General features: G+C 42.7%; 1 protein-coding gene and 4 gene segments (V, D, J or C); 2 read left to right on the top strand and 3 right to left on the bottom strand.

The window, feature by feature from the left end:
* LOC105008451 overlaps window positions 1-16,125 on the bottom strand; it is a 966,635-nt gene that overhangs the window by 345,506 nt on the left and 605,004 nt on the right.
* The window catches only part of LOC106024145, a 458,405-nt gene that overhangs the window by 162,704 nt on the left and 279,576 nt on the right, over window positions 1-16,125 (bottom strand).
* LOC117593618 overlaps window positions 1-16,125 on the top strand; it is a 530,161-nt gene that overhangs the window by 267,245 nt on the left and 246,791 nt on the right.
* The window catches only part of LOC105009329 (Ig kappa chain V-III region MOPC 63), a 784,483-nt gene that overhangs the window by 617,991 nt on the left and 150,367 nt on the right, over window positions 1-16,125 (bottom strand). The window contains exons 1-2 of one of the 5 annotated variants that reach the window (XM_034289340.1): window positions 518-621; window positions 68-410 (exon numbers count right to left, since the gene is read on the bottom strand). The exons of the other annotated variants lie outside the window; for them this stretch is intronic. Of the exons in view, the coding sequence (XP_034145231.1) occupies window positions 68-410; window positions 518-566 (392 nt within the window). The 5' untranslated portion in view covers window positions 567-621. Of the gene's footprint in view, window positions 1-67; window positions 411-517; window positions 622-16,125 lie in introns of those variants that run through there. 5 annotated transcript variants of the gene reach the window in all.
* LOC114829915 overlaps window positions 1-16,125 on the top strand; it is a 587,221-nt gene that overhangs the window by 482,267 nt on the left and 88,829 nt on the right.

Here is a 16,125-nt window from a genome sequence, read left to right as displayed (position 1 = left end):
AACCGTTCAGTCACTGTGCAGTCTGACTGAGGGAGGTTTTTGTATGGCTCTGTATCACTGTGTGAACACAGCTTTACTGTTGATTTCATGGTAACTCTGACAGTAGTAATCTCCTGCATCTTCAGTCTGGACTCCACTGATAGTCAGGGTGAAGTCACTCCCAGATCCACTACCACTGAATCTAGATGGAGTCCCAGACTGAAGTATATTAGCAGAGTAAATTAGGAGTTTAGGAGCTCCTCCAGGTTTCTGTTGGTACCAGGCTAGACACTGACGGTCATATGATGACTGACCATTCCAACAACGACCATACACATTACTACTGGTTCTACATTTCAGAGAGACTGTCTGTCCTGGGAGAACAGCTTCAACTGCAGGAGTCTGAGTCACAGTGACCTGACCTCTGGATTCTGAAATAGAGAAAATAATAATTGTACATCATTAGATATTAGTAACTTTCAGGTTACTCACATATTTTACTTTTCATTACATAAAGATTAAACCAAATGTTCTTTACCTTTGAAGCAGAGGACAAGTGTCCAGATGAAGATGACCATACAAGTCATGGTTGTTGTGTGTTCAGTAGTAATGAAGAACAGCTCTCAGTCATGAAGTTTTCAACCCACTGGGCTATAAACACTATATGAGGAACTGGGCAGATGGATTATGCAAATTATTGTTTTGAATCTATTGTGGGGTAGGCTTCAATTATTTGAATATATTTTACTTTACATGTGTTAGCTTGTATACAAACAGCACCTTCTCACGATCATAAAGCATACAGTTGTGCTCATAAGTTTGCATACCCTGGCAGAAATTGCGGCATTGATATTGATAATATGATTGATCATACAGAAAAACTGTCTTTTATTTAAGGATAGTGATCATATGAAGCCATTGATTATCACATAGCTGTGATAATCAAAATGAATGCAGCATGTTATCAGAAAATATTGGCAGACAATTTGCATTCTTCTGCACGAAAGCTGCGCATGGGACACTGTTGGACTTCTCCTGATCTTAATATCACCGAGCCACTCTGGGAAGATCTCAAAAGTGCAGTTCATGCAAGACGAACAACGACTTTGCATGACCTGGAGGCATTGCAAGAGTAAAACATGTCACCAGGCAACGACATTGACCTTGCAGCTTAGAAAGGCTAATGTGTAAAGACTATAGGGATTACAATGGTGTACATTGATGATGTATTTATGATGTATTGAACCGTAATACATTGTTTGTTTTATAAATATGATATAAAAATTTTATTCTGTCAACATAGTATGAGGATGTTCTTGGGTTTTTGAAAAGTCCAAACTGGGCTACCGATCTCATGCCATCTGGTGGCCGGTTGGTGTCATTAGATGCAGACAGAATTGATTTAATTTCTTTATAATTCATTTCATTCTGTTTTGTTTCTAGGTAGAAGAACCATATTTTTTTGGGGTGCCTATATTTTTTACCTTGTATTATTTGTTTTATTCATTAGTTTCAACCCAATTCAATGTAATATGACAGTAAAGGCTTGGAACTATCAGGGAATACCATTAAAACAAAACTTTAACCTAAAAATAAATATCATACTGAATGGCAGAAATTTTTTCCAGATTTTTTTTTTTTGTCTTTCCAACAGATGAGTTTTCTAAATGGTGAGCCAGAAGTCTGTTTTTATGTGTTATTATAGTAGCTGAGGGTGTTGTGAATACAGGGATATACTTAATGATATCTGTTACAGAAATGAATCTAGAACCCAAAATGGTCAAGTAGTGAAATACATCCGAAATCCCTTTGGGCCCTGAAGGGTTTAAGAACTAAGGGTTTGCAGACTTTTGAACAGGGGTTAGTACATGTTTTCTTTGTTGCCATGTTTGGTTTTTTTGATTGTGCCATTCTGTTAGGACCTACAGTTGAATGTGAATCCCATAAAAGACATGCGTTTTGCCTGCTAACTCATGTTTTCTTTACAAATGGTACATACAGCTCCGGAAAAGGTGCAGTGGTCTCTTAATATTTTTCGGAACTGTATATTACCAATTGTCACAGTGTAGCCGGTGACAGTCTCATGTGCCGGTATTCATGTTTTCCCGTGCCTTTATGTTTCCCAGCCTTCACGAACACATCCTGGACCTTTTATTGTCTTTGATTACTCACACCTGATTCCCCTTGTGTCATTATGTGTTTGAATAAAGGAGCCCTCTAACTGTCCTGTGGTATTGTTCGTTGTTACATGTCCCTGGTGAGTCCGTATGTGTATCGCTGTTATCTGTCAGCGCTTTTGATTCATGTCAGTGTATGTATTCGTATTCGGTGTTCCTTTCATTAAACGAGCTATCGAATGCAAGCAAGCCTGTGCCTGGTTCCTCTACACTTCCACCATTGTGATGTAGGAGAAAATGTCATCTATTAAAAGGTAATTCTATTATCAGACACCCCCCCCCTTTTTTTTAACATTGTGTACTATTTTAACAATTGTCTTACCAGTTATAAAACTGTAGTTACTCCACCTGACCAATAGGTGCTGCTGCGGAGATGCTTTAGGGAGGCAACGGTCCTGAGTTTGCGCAGAAATAAATATGTGCTCAGAACGAATGCACTAAAATGTGTGCTGCTTCTCTTCTGCTTCCACAGACTAAATTGCCTGTGTGGCACTTGCTACTGGCCCAGGTAACCCCTAGGCCTGGGGCCGGTAACAATTGGGGGCCCGTCCGGGATTAAACTCCAGTTCCAGTCATCTGAAGGTGTCAACCGCAGCAGTGTTATCTTGTATCCTGAACTTCAGGGAAGTCTGCCCTGGTGCGTCATCCAGAGAGTCAACGTTACAAGAACCCAGTTGAGATGGCTACCTTAGACGATCTGCGGTTGCTAATCTGGGACATACAGAAAAAATCGTTGGCACTGAATGTCAGTCAGCTCCAGCGTCTTGCAAGGTGTAGTGCATTGGTCTGTGGCTTCTGGAACCAATTCATACGCCCTCAGTACCGTTGCCTTTACTAACTCATACTGTAAACTGTCTTCCAGGGAGAGTGCGGCTACCACTTCCTGGGCCTTCCCAGTTAATTTACATTGGAGGAGGAGAGGCCAAACATCCTGTGGCCAATGTAGTGCAGCGGCCACACGCTCAAAGGCGGAGAAGTAGCTATCCACTTCGGCCTCCCGAAAGGGTGGCACCAAAGCAATATTCTTGCTTACATCAAACTGGGCCTGCTGACGGGAAGGTGACATACTGAAACCTGCCTCTAACTCCAGCTGTCGAATCCTTATTCTCACCTCTTTGTCAGCTTCAGCCTCTATCTCCTTCTTTCATATCTCTAATTCAAATTCCATTCGTCTGGCCTGTTCCCTGTCTTTCAGCTCCCTTTCCAACCGGGCTACCCTCACCTTGAGCCGGCGGTTGCTGAACCAGATCCGGAACCATTCGACTGAGGAGACAACGGGTCAAACTTAGGCAGTGTCAGGGGGGCGCCAATAACTCCCTCCCGTGCACCGTCCTCCGACCGTGCAGGGGAGACAGAAACAGCAGCTCCCTTCTTACCAGCCTCCTCTCCAGAGTCCAAGCCCTCGCTTTCCTCGTCCTTTAAGGTCAGCACGCCTTTTTCCACTAAACCCTGTCTGACTAGTGCCAATAGCTCAGCCTTTAGGGCCTGTTTTGGCACGGAAATATCGTAGTGGCCAGCTATTGCGAAAAGGTCAGCTTTCCGCAGCCCTACCAGTTGGCCAACAGAAGGCGCCTCACAAAATGTAGAAATGACCGAGGCAGCCATGTTACGCACGCTTGCCTACAGACCTAGACCTGGCGAACGACGATACTGAACACCAATCTCACCACCACTGCCGCCACACCACAATCCCACCAAAACCCACAGTGGCGCTCAGTGTAGCAGGGTCGTATGGATCGTTTGGATCCCGGACGAGCCCCCACGTATGAAGATGGATCAGAGACTGAGACGCCGGAGTATTCCAAACTTAGTGAAGCAGAACTTTATGACCTTGTCATCAACTTTGTCAAGAGTGACAAGCTTAAGAAGTTGGAAGATGAAGGCATGTCCTGCCTGCTTCTCCTCCAAGATGCAATCGACGACCCGTTTCTCACTCTGGATGTCACCTCTGCTGTCGGTGGTAAGTATTTGTCGGACACGCGAGAGAGAGCAAACGAAATGCCAGGATAAAGATCAAGCTTTGGCCCAGTGTGAAGACATGGGCCAAAAGCTTGTTTGCGATTACGCCATTCTGACGCTTCTACTGTCTCAGGAACATCGCCGGTGGTCCGCCGACTCATTGCTATCTGGGTCTATGTTTCGCACGACGTCAACAAAGACATGCTTTTGTGTTTGGTAGTATGTATCTTCCTCAAACGACGACCAATGGATTTGAAACTCGCTAGGTTGAGAGCACACAAGCCACACTTTACGGTAATTGTTGAACGATCACCGTCAGACACACCACACCCACAAATCTTCAACCAGACTTGACTATTGCACAAGACGCATAGCTGTCGCTGTTCATGAAACTATATTCAGCATTTAAAGTATAGACTTTTGGAAGAAATCATGGACTGTGAGTCAAGCAACTTGGTGAGTACAATAAGATAGATTACCCAAGACATACAATATATTAGATTATGTTAGGCTATGTCATATAGTTTCTGAGCGTCTTACTTCCAATTGAGTCATTTCATTATGATAGATTTCAGTTCATAATGTCCTAATATGTAACCAATTTTCTATGTGATTTGGCTGTGACATGTTGTGGCTGTTTCTTATGGCCTATTCATCCCCATATTTCTCCCTAAATCCCCAACAGTGATTCAGGAGGTCCCCCTGGCTCTTGACCCCCATTGTGATGCCATCATTTGACTGGCCATTTCAGAGATTTCCCAGAAGTCGATAAGTCTCCCCCTTCTTTCTCCTATTCCCTTCTACTCTTTTCCTTTCTACTCCTGCCAACTGTTTGCTTACTATTTATGTGTGTAAGGAGGCATAGATACCAGATATGATCTAACAGCATATGTGGTGATCTAACATATGATGCCAAAACCACATATGATGTTAGATCACCACATGTGATGCAAACACCACATGTTAGATCATTGGATCCGCCTTCTTGTCGTACCTCCTGTTAGTACCTTTATGAAGGGAAGCAAATTTTCCATCATGTGTAACATTCCTGGGAGTGTGCAATCCTTATTTTAATCACCTTTGCACTGTTGTATGTTCTGGGTAGGTATGAACTTGAAAATTCATAATGTTTAGAATTTTCAAATGTATCTTTCATTTTGCAAGATTTTGAAATGTGGCTACCTATAACTGCATGGAGGAGGATACACAAGGAGCCCTGTTATCCCCAGAAAATGAACAAGCCTGCGCATCACTAGCCTCGGGAAATCCAGTCAATGACCAAACCCCCACCTCCCTTGGCCGACCAGTTTTGAGCTCTACAACTTCTGCTCCTAACTTCCTGCCCCCACCAGCATATACTGACTTATCAACACCTATAGCAGCAGCCACCAGGAAGCCTTGCGTGAGGATTTCATGCTCCTAACCATTAGCGTTGTGCTCGAACACGCCAACCCACCTCAACAGTAATTTCAACAGCCCCTTCCCCAGCAACATTACATTGTTCCTCGGCCAATGGTGAACTACCAACAGCAACCAATAGAGTATTTCCGAAATCCAAAACCTCCTCCGGGATATTTGATACAAAATCAGCAGTATCCTGTTCAGCAATACAGAGGTAGGGGTAATTGGGTCCAAAGGGGAAGAGGGAGGTCCTACCCCATGTACCTAACAGGCCCCGGCCCAACCTGACCTGGTCAGAGAGTGCCCTGAAAGGAAGTTATGTTGAAACAATGGATAATGTTTCTTTTGGGTATTGGAGGAGAAACGTATTATACTATTATTACCTGAATGTGAAACAAAGTTATAATTGCAGTCTGGGGTTGCTTTCCAATTCCAATTGGAGAACTCATTGTACATGAAATTCCTCCCCTGGACAATTGAGACCATATAAATTATGAAACGCTTCATGATGACATTTGCAGAACGGTTATTCTACAAGTGTTGCGTTCATAATGACAATAGTTTTTTTCCCCAATTTAGGCTAAATATCCTCTACTGGTCTCTATAAGAAAAAATCTTACAGTTCTCTGAATGAACAAGCATGGTAATGGTGGGCTGCATCCCAACCCACACAGAAAATGAAAATATTTTTGCAATGCAGAATGCATATGGAATGTGATAAATATATGGCGATTGCATTTAACTTTATTCAAAATGCGTCATTCAGGAAGGAATAACAACCTTTTATGTATTTCACCTTTTATTCTGAGATGTATTTAAAAATGTATACATACATTTAACTTAATTTAAATTACATTTCAGGTTATTCCCAGAGGCATCAGGTTTTAGTGGACTGGTCCTGGCAAGGTCTGTGGTGTTCCTTAGGTGTAACCCAGGGATGTTTTTTTGTTGCTGAAATCTTATATTACAGCCAACAATAGGACAATTTTCTAATCATCTAAACCAATATAGCCCACTTGTCCTCACACAGGGAATATACAAACAACACTTTAAAAATGTTAATCTTTAGTTCTAGAAGTATTAATTATATTTTCTTAAATACAATATTTGGCCCATTTTTGTTATTTTAAGTGTTTCCCAAATATGTTTAAAACAATAATAAAATATTTAAGGTGTATTTGTTTTGAGGTGGTGGCAGTATACTAGATCCCTCTCACCATTGGTTTGTTGATCTGCTTTATTTTAATGCTTCTACTGTCACATTACGGTGAGGATCAGCGCCACCGTCCCGTACACCTCCAGTTCCCGGCACTACACAAACACATCCCGGACATGTTTTGTGTCACATGCCTTCAATCATTCACACCAGGTCCCAATCATTCCATTAGTATGTGTATTAATCTACGATAAAATTCTGGTTCATGAATATAGGTTTAAACTAATTAGAAAGTATACAGATTAAATTGATTCTCCCTTTGTTAAACATTTTTAAAATCCTCTCCTATGTTCTACTAATCACCAAAGTTTTTTAAAGTTATTTCCATAAACAGCCCATACAATTCTGTTAATAAATCTCAAATGAAACACCATCTGTAGTATCCACACAGACCTCCTGATATACACCCTCACCTGCACTGACATACCACGTATAAAACAGACTAATAACATCCAAGACTAAGTTTTAATTGGAAGACCCTATGTTTGACAAGTTTGTCCCAACCCCTTTTCACCAGGGCACATGAAGCCAACGTGCCAGACTGGTAATAAGTATAGGAGGGGTTTGCTGGTTTCCTGGCCCACCAAGAGAGACAAAGTACTGTTAGAATGAGCGGATGGCCTTATTAGAAGGAACACATAGTCTTAAGAAGCAGTACGTGGTTATCTCTGTGGTGAGGTCATAATCAATCCAACATTGGAGGCACTACTGAGAAGGTGAAGTTCCCTATTTAACCGTATTGGTGTCGCCACAATCGATCCATGCATTTGGTTAAACTCTCTAAAAGCAGGGACAGCCGTCCTTGTAGGTTGATGTATACATTGCACCTTTCGATGTCTTTAAGATCCGAGGTTCCATTGTTCACCTCATATAGCCTTTCCTAGCAACATTAAACTGCAATGCATTTTGTATTGTGTATAGTGTTTAAAGTATAACGTGTGACATATGGAGCCATGGGACAATACAGGGATGGTATGTGGCCAGCAGATGGAGACAAAGCCCTGACCTGTTGAGCACCTTTCTCCCGACAGGTCAACACACCTGGGTTTGATCAACCTCCTGGCACCTGCAGATCGTTGTTTAATCTGCCAGGCTCAAGATAAGAATCCTGGGTCCTCCCTAAAGGGAGGAGATTCAGTTTGACCAGTTTGTGACCAGTTTGTTTAGACACTTTGTAAGGAACTGTTTTGTTACGTACCTGCACCAATATTATCCCAAGGACAATTTTTATTACTCAAATAAAACTTCATTATGAGCATTTCACCTGGATATTTGGCATGTTTTTTTAAAGACTGCACCCAACAAACACCCACACACCATGGTGATTGGCTCCACATGCTATAGTGGTACAGTGCTGTAGTGGGTGTTTGAAACTGTGTAGCATAATAATATAACAGATAATGGATGATGACTGATGATGATGGAGAAAGCAATTTAGGAATGTTTTCTAACCTTATTCACAGTTGACCTCTACTGACCAGTGTTCCATGTCACTGTCTCTTCCCCCTCAACACCTGCAGTAGGTCCCAGCTGTAACAGTTCAGTCACTGTGCAGTCTGACTGAGGGAGGTTTTTGTACGGCTCTGTATCACTGTGTGAACACATTACCACTGTGTGCACTCTGACAGTAGTAATCTCCTGCATCTTCTGTCTGGACTCCACTGATGGTCAGAGTGAAATCACTATAATCTCCACTGCCACTGAATCTATGTGGAGTCCCAGACTGAAGAGTCTCAGCATAGTAAATTAGGAGTTTAGGGGCTCCTCCAGGTTTCTGTTGGTACCAGGCTAGAAGAGGTAAGAACCCTGAACCAGCCACATCACTGCTGGTTTTACATTTCAGAGAGACTGTCTGTCCTGGGAGAACAGCTTCAACTGCAGGAGTCTGAGTCACAGTGACCTGACCTCTGGATTCTGAAAAAAAAAATAATTACACTCATAATTGAAAATAAAATACAGAAATAAATAGTCCTAAACTTTATTCCGTAGAATTATTTTTCAACAATACATTTAAGAAATCTTACCCTTGAAACAAAAAGCAAGTGTCCAAATAAAGATGGCTACAAAAGTCATGGTTGTTGTGGTTTCAGTTGTCATGAAGGACAGCTCTCAGTCATGAAGTTTTAAACTCACAGTGTTATAAACACTCCCAGATCACTGAATCATGTGCTCTCTATACTGAGCATCATCACTATGCAAATAAGACTCTGATATCCTCTCTATCAACCATTATTCACTAAACATCATGAAAACTGAGAGCCCATTACAATCTGGTGATCATTCGCCCCAAATGTTCACCCAACAATCAACAACATAAAATTATCTGCTGAAAAGGGAATAAATATATTGTGTGTTTTTGGTTTAAAAGCTATAACATATGATTTGTATCAATGCTGTTAGCTAAGATAATTTTGTAAAGTGTAACAAATAAAATATAAGTGTGTAACAAAAATACAGCATACTATTTATTTATATTCATGTTAATACAGTATGGTAGTGTGGAAGATGGAAAATGTTTGCGATTTATACAAATAAGAGTAAGAGTCTGGTATAACAGTTGATTATTTCAAGTTTAATTATGTGGCACCATGGGAACAACAGTCACAATACTGACAGAGAATGAGTACAGAGACTTGCAAAGTAGCGTCATGACAGATTGTTCTGATTATGCATTTCAAGTTTCAAGCTTGTATCTTCTTCCAACAGTACAGATGACGGAATTAGCATTAGCAGAATGTACATTCAAGGCATATTAGCCACTATGAGGTAGTCTAAAAATGCAAGGTTGCACAAATAGCTCCAGGAGACAGAAAATCATAGAATGTTAGTTGCCCAGACAACCCGGTCAAAGGCTGAGATATAACAACATGGACAGTTACTATATGGGGACTTAAGTTGACTATGCTCTTCCCAATAAGGAATAGAGCTCTGTTCACCTGTAGGATGTAAGCAATATTAATGTTCAAGAGCTTCCTCCTAGAGAACAGTTTCTAATGGCGGTTTTATGGCACAGGCCTGTTTCTCTTACTGCTTAAACAAGCCAAGGCCCTGCCCAGCCTACATTCCATTCATCACTGCCCCTGAACTGTGAGGTCCTCGCGTTGTTCTGGCTCCAGCCCCTCCCTGTCGCGCTCCTCACCTGCCACCGTTACGCTCTCACATCCCGATACACATGAACGCACCCAGCAATCCAGATCCCAATCACCGGAATACTAAACACCTGCGCCTTGTTTGCCTCTCTATTTAGCCGGTGTGACAGAACGTAAAGTCAGATGTATATTCTAAGGTGTTGTCCTTCATAGCTCAAATGCAGGTTACCATGACAAAGCTCTAGGTGTCTCCATTCTAGCTGCTTTATCAGCCAGGTCAGGAGAATCTATGTTTTCTCCCTTGTAAATGCCAAGATGACCAGTTTTATCTAAAGGCTCTATAGCTGAAGGCCGGGTCGGATGTGATGGTTACTAGCACCAGAAAATTCACTTTTCCCTCAGTGACTTCAATTCACTGTACCTTATCTTTAAACACTGAAGCCCTCCTGTAGCATTTGTCGTCGATCCCAGGTTCCTCTCTCAGCTACCTGGACAGCAGATGAAAAGTATCTGGTATGGACCCAATCAGCGGGGCATGATGTCGTGCAGTTGGTCTTCTGCGCCCCAGTAAACGTTGCCTTCTCCATCTCATGGCAGAATCATCAGGACTAGAATTAGTCCAGCTGTCAGGAACCAGGCATTACTGTAGACGTGTGGCACCCCAGGGTAGAGTCCGCTTGTAGCTGTAGGACAGTCTGTGTGTGTGTGTGTGTGTGTGTGAGATCCATCTCATCTCAGCCCACCTCACAGTTGTCCTTTAAGCCAAACTCAGTCTCTCTGGGCTCCAACCAGTCCTTTATTGCTGAATCGCTTTCAAGTGTCCTGTATCTGTCAGTGAATTCTCCTTGAGAAGATTAGTTACAACTGTGCAGTACACAATCAGAAATATGTCCATTACATTAGCTTGTTGCATCTTGCTAATGCATTAGAACCCAGTCCTACCAACACTCAAACCTATATTCCCAATGTCTTTCTGCTTCCGTTGTCTAAATAGATTAGAACAGCTGTAAACAGTAACAGTATAGTTAAAACCTTAACATTTCTGGTGCTTCTGTTCTGCTAGTGTAGCAAAATAACAATCCCACTCTTTTCTATAGTTGTTTAACAACCAACAAATAACAAAACTACAAAAAGAACAGAAGAACAAAAGTTTCCATTACCTATTACTGTTCCAATTACTCATCATCAGTTAAGATAGTTTGCTTACATTGAAGTATCACTCTCAAAGAGTAGTTCATGAACAATTCTCAGTTCACCTAAACAGATCTCAGTTGGTATACATTGTTTCACATAAATGATCAAATACCTTATTGCAAATCAAAACATTTCACACCATCTCAAAGGTCAGCTAACATAACTGTTATTTAGCCTAATTTCTCTACAAGATGAAACTCAGTGTGAATTTCTCAATTTCTCTTTCTTATTATCCTAGCACATCAAAGACACTCTTTAATTCTATCATAAATCATGACCCCCCCCTTTATGCCCTATCTCCCCAGAGCTCACCCTGGAGTGGGGGATGGTTTACTAACCTAAGGATAACAGACCCTAGTCTGAAAGAATGGTCCCCTTATCAATTAGGGACACATTCCAATCTCATAGGACAGAGTGGTGTTATCTTGACAAAAACAAATCAAGCCAGACAATAGCAAGGAAACCTTTTTGTCTCAACATACAAAGAAACATCTGTTAACCATTAACATTCCAATGATTGCCTACTATGACAGAAATTAAGTACATAGGTATAATTGTCTTTAAAAATAATGAAGAGTCATTGAGTATGTAAATAAACACGGAATTGACACTTTCGGGTTCCTTCAAGTCAGAACCAGAATAATGAACACCAAGTATTCAATGTAGCCGAATTAGAATACCCAATTTTGATAATGTGACCAGTAAGTCTGTTTCTCTTGCAAAGAGTTCAAAAAGTCAAAAACCCATTTCAAACAGCCCCCTCACACCACAGACTGGTGATTGTGTCAGTGAGTTGAGCACTCCAGGGGGTCTGTACCTCTCTTTACAATTTAGACTATGTAAAACTTCTCAACTTGGTTGTCTAGAATAAAACTTAATGCAGAATTACTTTCTCAGTATTAAGTAAAACATAGCCAAACTTAAAACATAAAATAAACATGTAAGGAATAACATAAAATGTGCTCCCTGCACCTTTTTACCCACTTATTATGTAATGCATTAGATTAAAATGATTACTTCTAATCAAATATCAAACAAACTGAACATTAACAATCCCATAGTCACTGATTCATCCCATCAAATTAGTTATTTCTTAGCTAAACCATTTCAAAATGGTAAGATGTATTCTACTCAATCATAACCATGTTAGATTTTGTATAAAACCCAAAAACCCAATTAGACCCAAACACTGGAAGGCGTTCCGGAGGCATCCGAAACAGATGCCCAAGCCACCTCAGCTGACCCCTCTCGATGTGGAGGAGCAGCGGCTCTACTCTGAGCTCCTCCCGGGTGACCGAGCTTCTCACCCTATCTCTAAGGGATCGCCCGGCCACCCTGCGGAGAAAGCTCATTTCGGCCGCCTGTATCCGGGATCTTGTCCTTTTGGTCATGACCCAAAGCTCATGACCATAGGTGAGAGTAGGAACGTAGATTGACTGGTAAATCGAGAACTTCGCCTTGCGGCTCAGCTCTTTCTTCACCACGACAGACCGATACATTGACTGCATTACTGCAGACGCTGCACCGATCCGTCTGTCAATCTCCCGTTCCATCCTTCCCTCACTCGTGAACAAGACCCCTAAATACTTAAACTCCTCCACTTGAGGCAGGCACTCTCCACCAACCTGAAGTGGGCAAGCCACCCTTTTCCGACTGAGGACCATGGCCTCGGATTTGGAGGTACTGATTTTCATCCCCACAGCTTCACACTCGGCTGCAAACCGTCCCAGCACATGCTGAAGGTCCTGGTTAGAAGGGGCCATCACGACAACATCATCTGCAAAGAGCAGAGACGAAATTGTGATATTGACAAAATGCCTGGGACTCGGGCCACAATCTCATACAGAACAAGCACAAACTTCAGTAGCACAACTACTAATTCAAACCACAAGCTGACCAACAACTTTGGCATTTTACAGGAGCAATCCCTACTCCCTACAGTCTCTTAAATTGGTGGACATAGAGCTTAGACAAAATCTGCGAGGTCCTCTGAGCACAGCATTTGGTTACACCCCACTACATAGATGCGCAACAGATATAGCCCCGAAGCCATCAGGGCCCTACCTACATGGTTGGAAATCAACCCGAGTCCTGCTCACCGCTAGCCCATAGGACCGAATCTCCCCTACCTATAATACAGGTTGCACGAGGAGACACAGGGGCACAATTCCTCTACTGTCGAAAAACAAACGAGACATCTTTCTCGCATTTCGCACAGAATGTTGCACAGAAACCAATTCCACCAACAGAGAGCTGCTTAAAACGTATCATCCCACAATAGGGTAAGAGCATGGGAGTGATACCTGTGCTATCAGGACACGGAACATCAACAGCCTTTTATTCACTACAGTTACTATAACTGAAATACCCTAAAAATAACTCAAGTTACCACACTTTCTCAAATCCATCAATCGTGACTTACCGAAACCAACCACCTAGTTTACTAAATCCTACAAAAAGGTGTAAATCCTGTTTAATCTAAATTCATCAGAGGAGAAAACAGGGTTATGTTAAGGAATGATCTCACCGGTAGATGCTCTCTAAGCCGTCTCCTCTGACTGTCCGCACCCCTCCCTCAGGCGGTTCAGCGTTCCTGCGTGTTCCCGTTGGATCGCTCGCGGCGAGGCCAAAGAGGCAGCCGGAACTGTCTTTTTTCTTGCGGGAACAATACATCTAAACAGCCGCTGTCTTGCTTCTCACTGGTATCTTCCCAAATCCAATATCCAGTCTAATTACTAGCGGTAGCTTCATAAATTTTAACGTAGCGGTTTGCATAGTCTCTTCCTCAACCCCTGGTCTGTAGTCTTCTTTGGTCTCAGTCGTTGCAAACACTGGAGATTACGGATCTGGTGTGTACTTCACCACGTTCACAACGAAAAGGTCTATAGAGCGAAACCAATCGGGGGCTATCTCGGCCACCAGCGGGGTTGGTTACGTCGATTGTAGGGAAATTTTCTCCAACGATGCAGTGTCGCCGGGCGGGACGGGACCACGCAAACCTCCAAGGAGTCCCAGCAATCGGCCTGTCGGAACACTCCGGGAGGGTGGGGGCGGTCAGAGGGACGATCCATCCCACCTGAGCAAGAGGAACTACACAGAGATTAATAAACCCCACACAAACTTTCCCATTAACTTTGTCGCCAAATATGTACCACAACGCTTACCCAACATCAAATGCAGCAAAAACATGCACGGCGAAACAAACCCATTTTTATTATTACATCTCATTACACGTGAGCGTGCCCCTCAAGCCAGAACCACTGAAACTTAATGTGCCCTAACACATATACCCGCACCCTAACGCATAGAAGTGCCCTAACACTTTCATCTCCATTAACGTGCCTTGACATCGTTAATAGACCCGTCGGCCCCGTAAGTGAGACGTTTAAGGCCCTAGCCTTGTCTGCAGATTTTAAATGTGCCCTAACACATATTATCCGAACCATATTTAACTGCATCGTGCCCTTACCTACGGAGTTCAAAATTTAAGCCCGGGTGCCCTGACTCTCACCCTTTTTGCAGCCAGTCCACCAGTGGGGGAGGATTTGGGCACGGGGACCCAGTCACCGGTCGTGCACGGATAACCCGCTAAGATACGATTACAAGACACCAGAATAAGTAACCAAGGACGAGCTCCCAAAGTGTGATGGCAATTTTATCGATCAGAACTCTTAAAGGAGGAAGTACAGAGACAAAATTCTCTTGGCATAATTTAACAGTTTATTTATTATTTGCAAATAGAGAGAGACGCGTCAAATGCTTCCAAACATAATCATCCGAGGACTCTCTAAAGCATTTGGAAAGACAATTGATACTGTTGAAGTATAACACTTCCCCGAGTTGGTTTGTTGGAAAGGAGAATAAAACACCGGGAGTCAGGGCAATTACCATATCATATGTCCATTTATTACAGAAGCTTCTGGAGACACGTGTCGCCGCACAATGTCTAAGGATCAACATTCAACAGATCATTTTATACTTCTACTACGCCCAAAAGATAGAGTTGTTAAATTCACAGAACAAGTGTGCTATTGGTCCAGTTCCAATTCTATTCCTTATAAGGATAAACGCAAACATCTTCTTGTCTCCTCCTGGTTTCTGTCTGGCCTGTCAGACTATGTGTGTGTGTCTCTAACCTGTGTCCTGTTTCTCAAAAGACAGACATACTAAATCTTTCTCTCCCCGGCAACTGCTTAAACAGGATTTCCTATTCTCCTACTTGCTCCTTCAGGTTCAGCTCATATTACAAACATTTAATATTTTGTTCCATTGGTTACAACAGCTTATAACAATTCACTAACTTATATAATCAATACATCTACATTGGTTACAACAGTTCACTAACTCATACAATCACTACATCTACAATTCCCCCTTTTGATCTCTCCCCAGAGAGATCACCCCTATTCGCCAAGCTCCAGTTCTCCCGGGTCATGCTGCTCCAGTAGAGGCATCAGCATCCCTGATGGCGGTCCTGGAGCCTTCTCAATGGCTGTAGAGATCACTCTCATGGCAAGCCCTCTTATGCATGGGATACAACAAAACCCACAAGTAACCATTATAGCACCAAATGTAGAAAGCGATAAAAGAACAGACATTATCAAACCTCTCCACTGGCCGAACATCGAGGTCAGCCATTCCTCCAGCGGATTATATATCCCAGAATGCTCATATGCGACCCCTTGACATAGTCCAATTCAATCCCCCAAATTTCCTCAAACAGGTGTCCTCAGGTGGGGTCGCGAACCTCTTCGCTGGGGGAATGAAGACCCGATGCCAACCTGGGAAACCTGTAACAACACACAACACACATCATTATTCCACCAATTCCCATTTCATTCTACTATCATCTCCCCAGACCTTTCTCTGTAACCCTGTCATCTTGGTACGAGTGGTATGAGCCACTCGGTGTCCTATACCCTCTTTTGTTACAGTATTTTTCAGTTCTTTCCCCTAAGAGTCTATTGCCATGACGCCGTCCTTTGTCTCCTTCACTCGCTCGTGGTCCCGCCGTGTCCTGGGGTCCGCTCCTGGCACCGGTCCGGCTGGTGCTGGTCCTCCTTCCGTCCACACTGGGGAAAGCTCTTCCTTCCCGGTTTAGATGAGGTCC

This window comes from Esox lucius, chromosome 21 (genome assembly GCF_011004845.1).
Source record: "Esox lucius isolate fEsoLuc1 chromosome 21, fEsoLuc1.pri, whole genome shotgun sequence".
Taxonomy (NCBI): Eukaryota; Metazoa; Chordata; class Actinopteri; order Esociformes; family Esocidae; genus Esox; species Esox lucius.
This window is presented reverse-complemented; position numbering and strand designations above follow the sequence as displayed.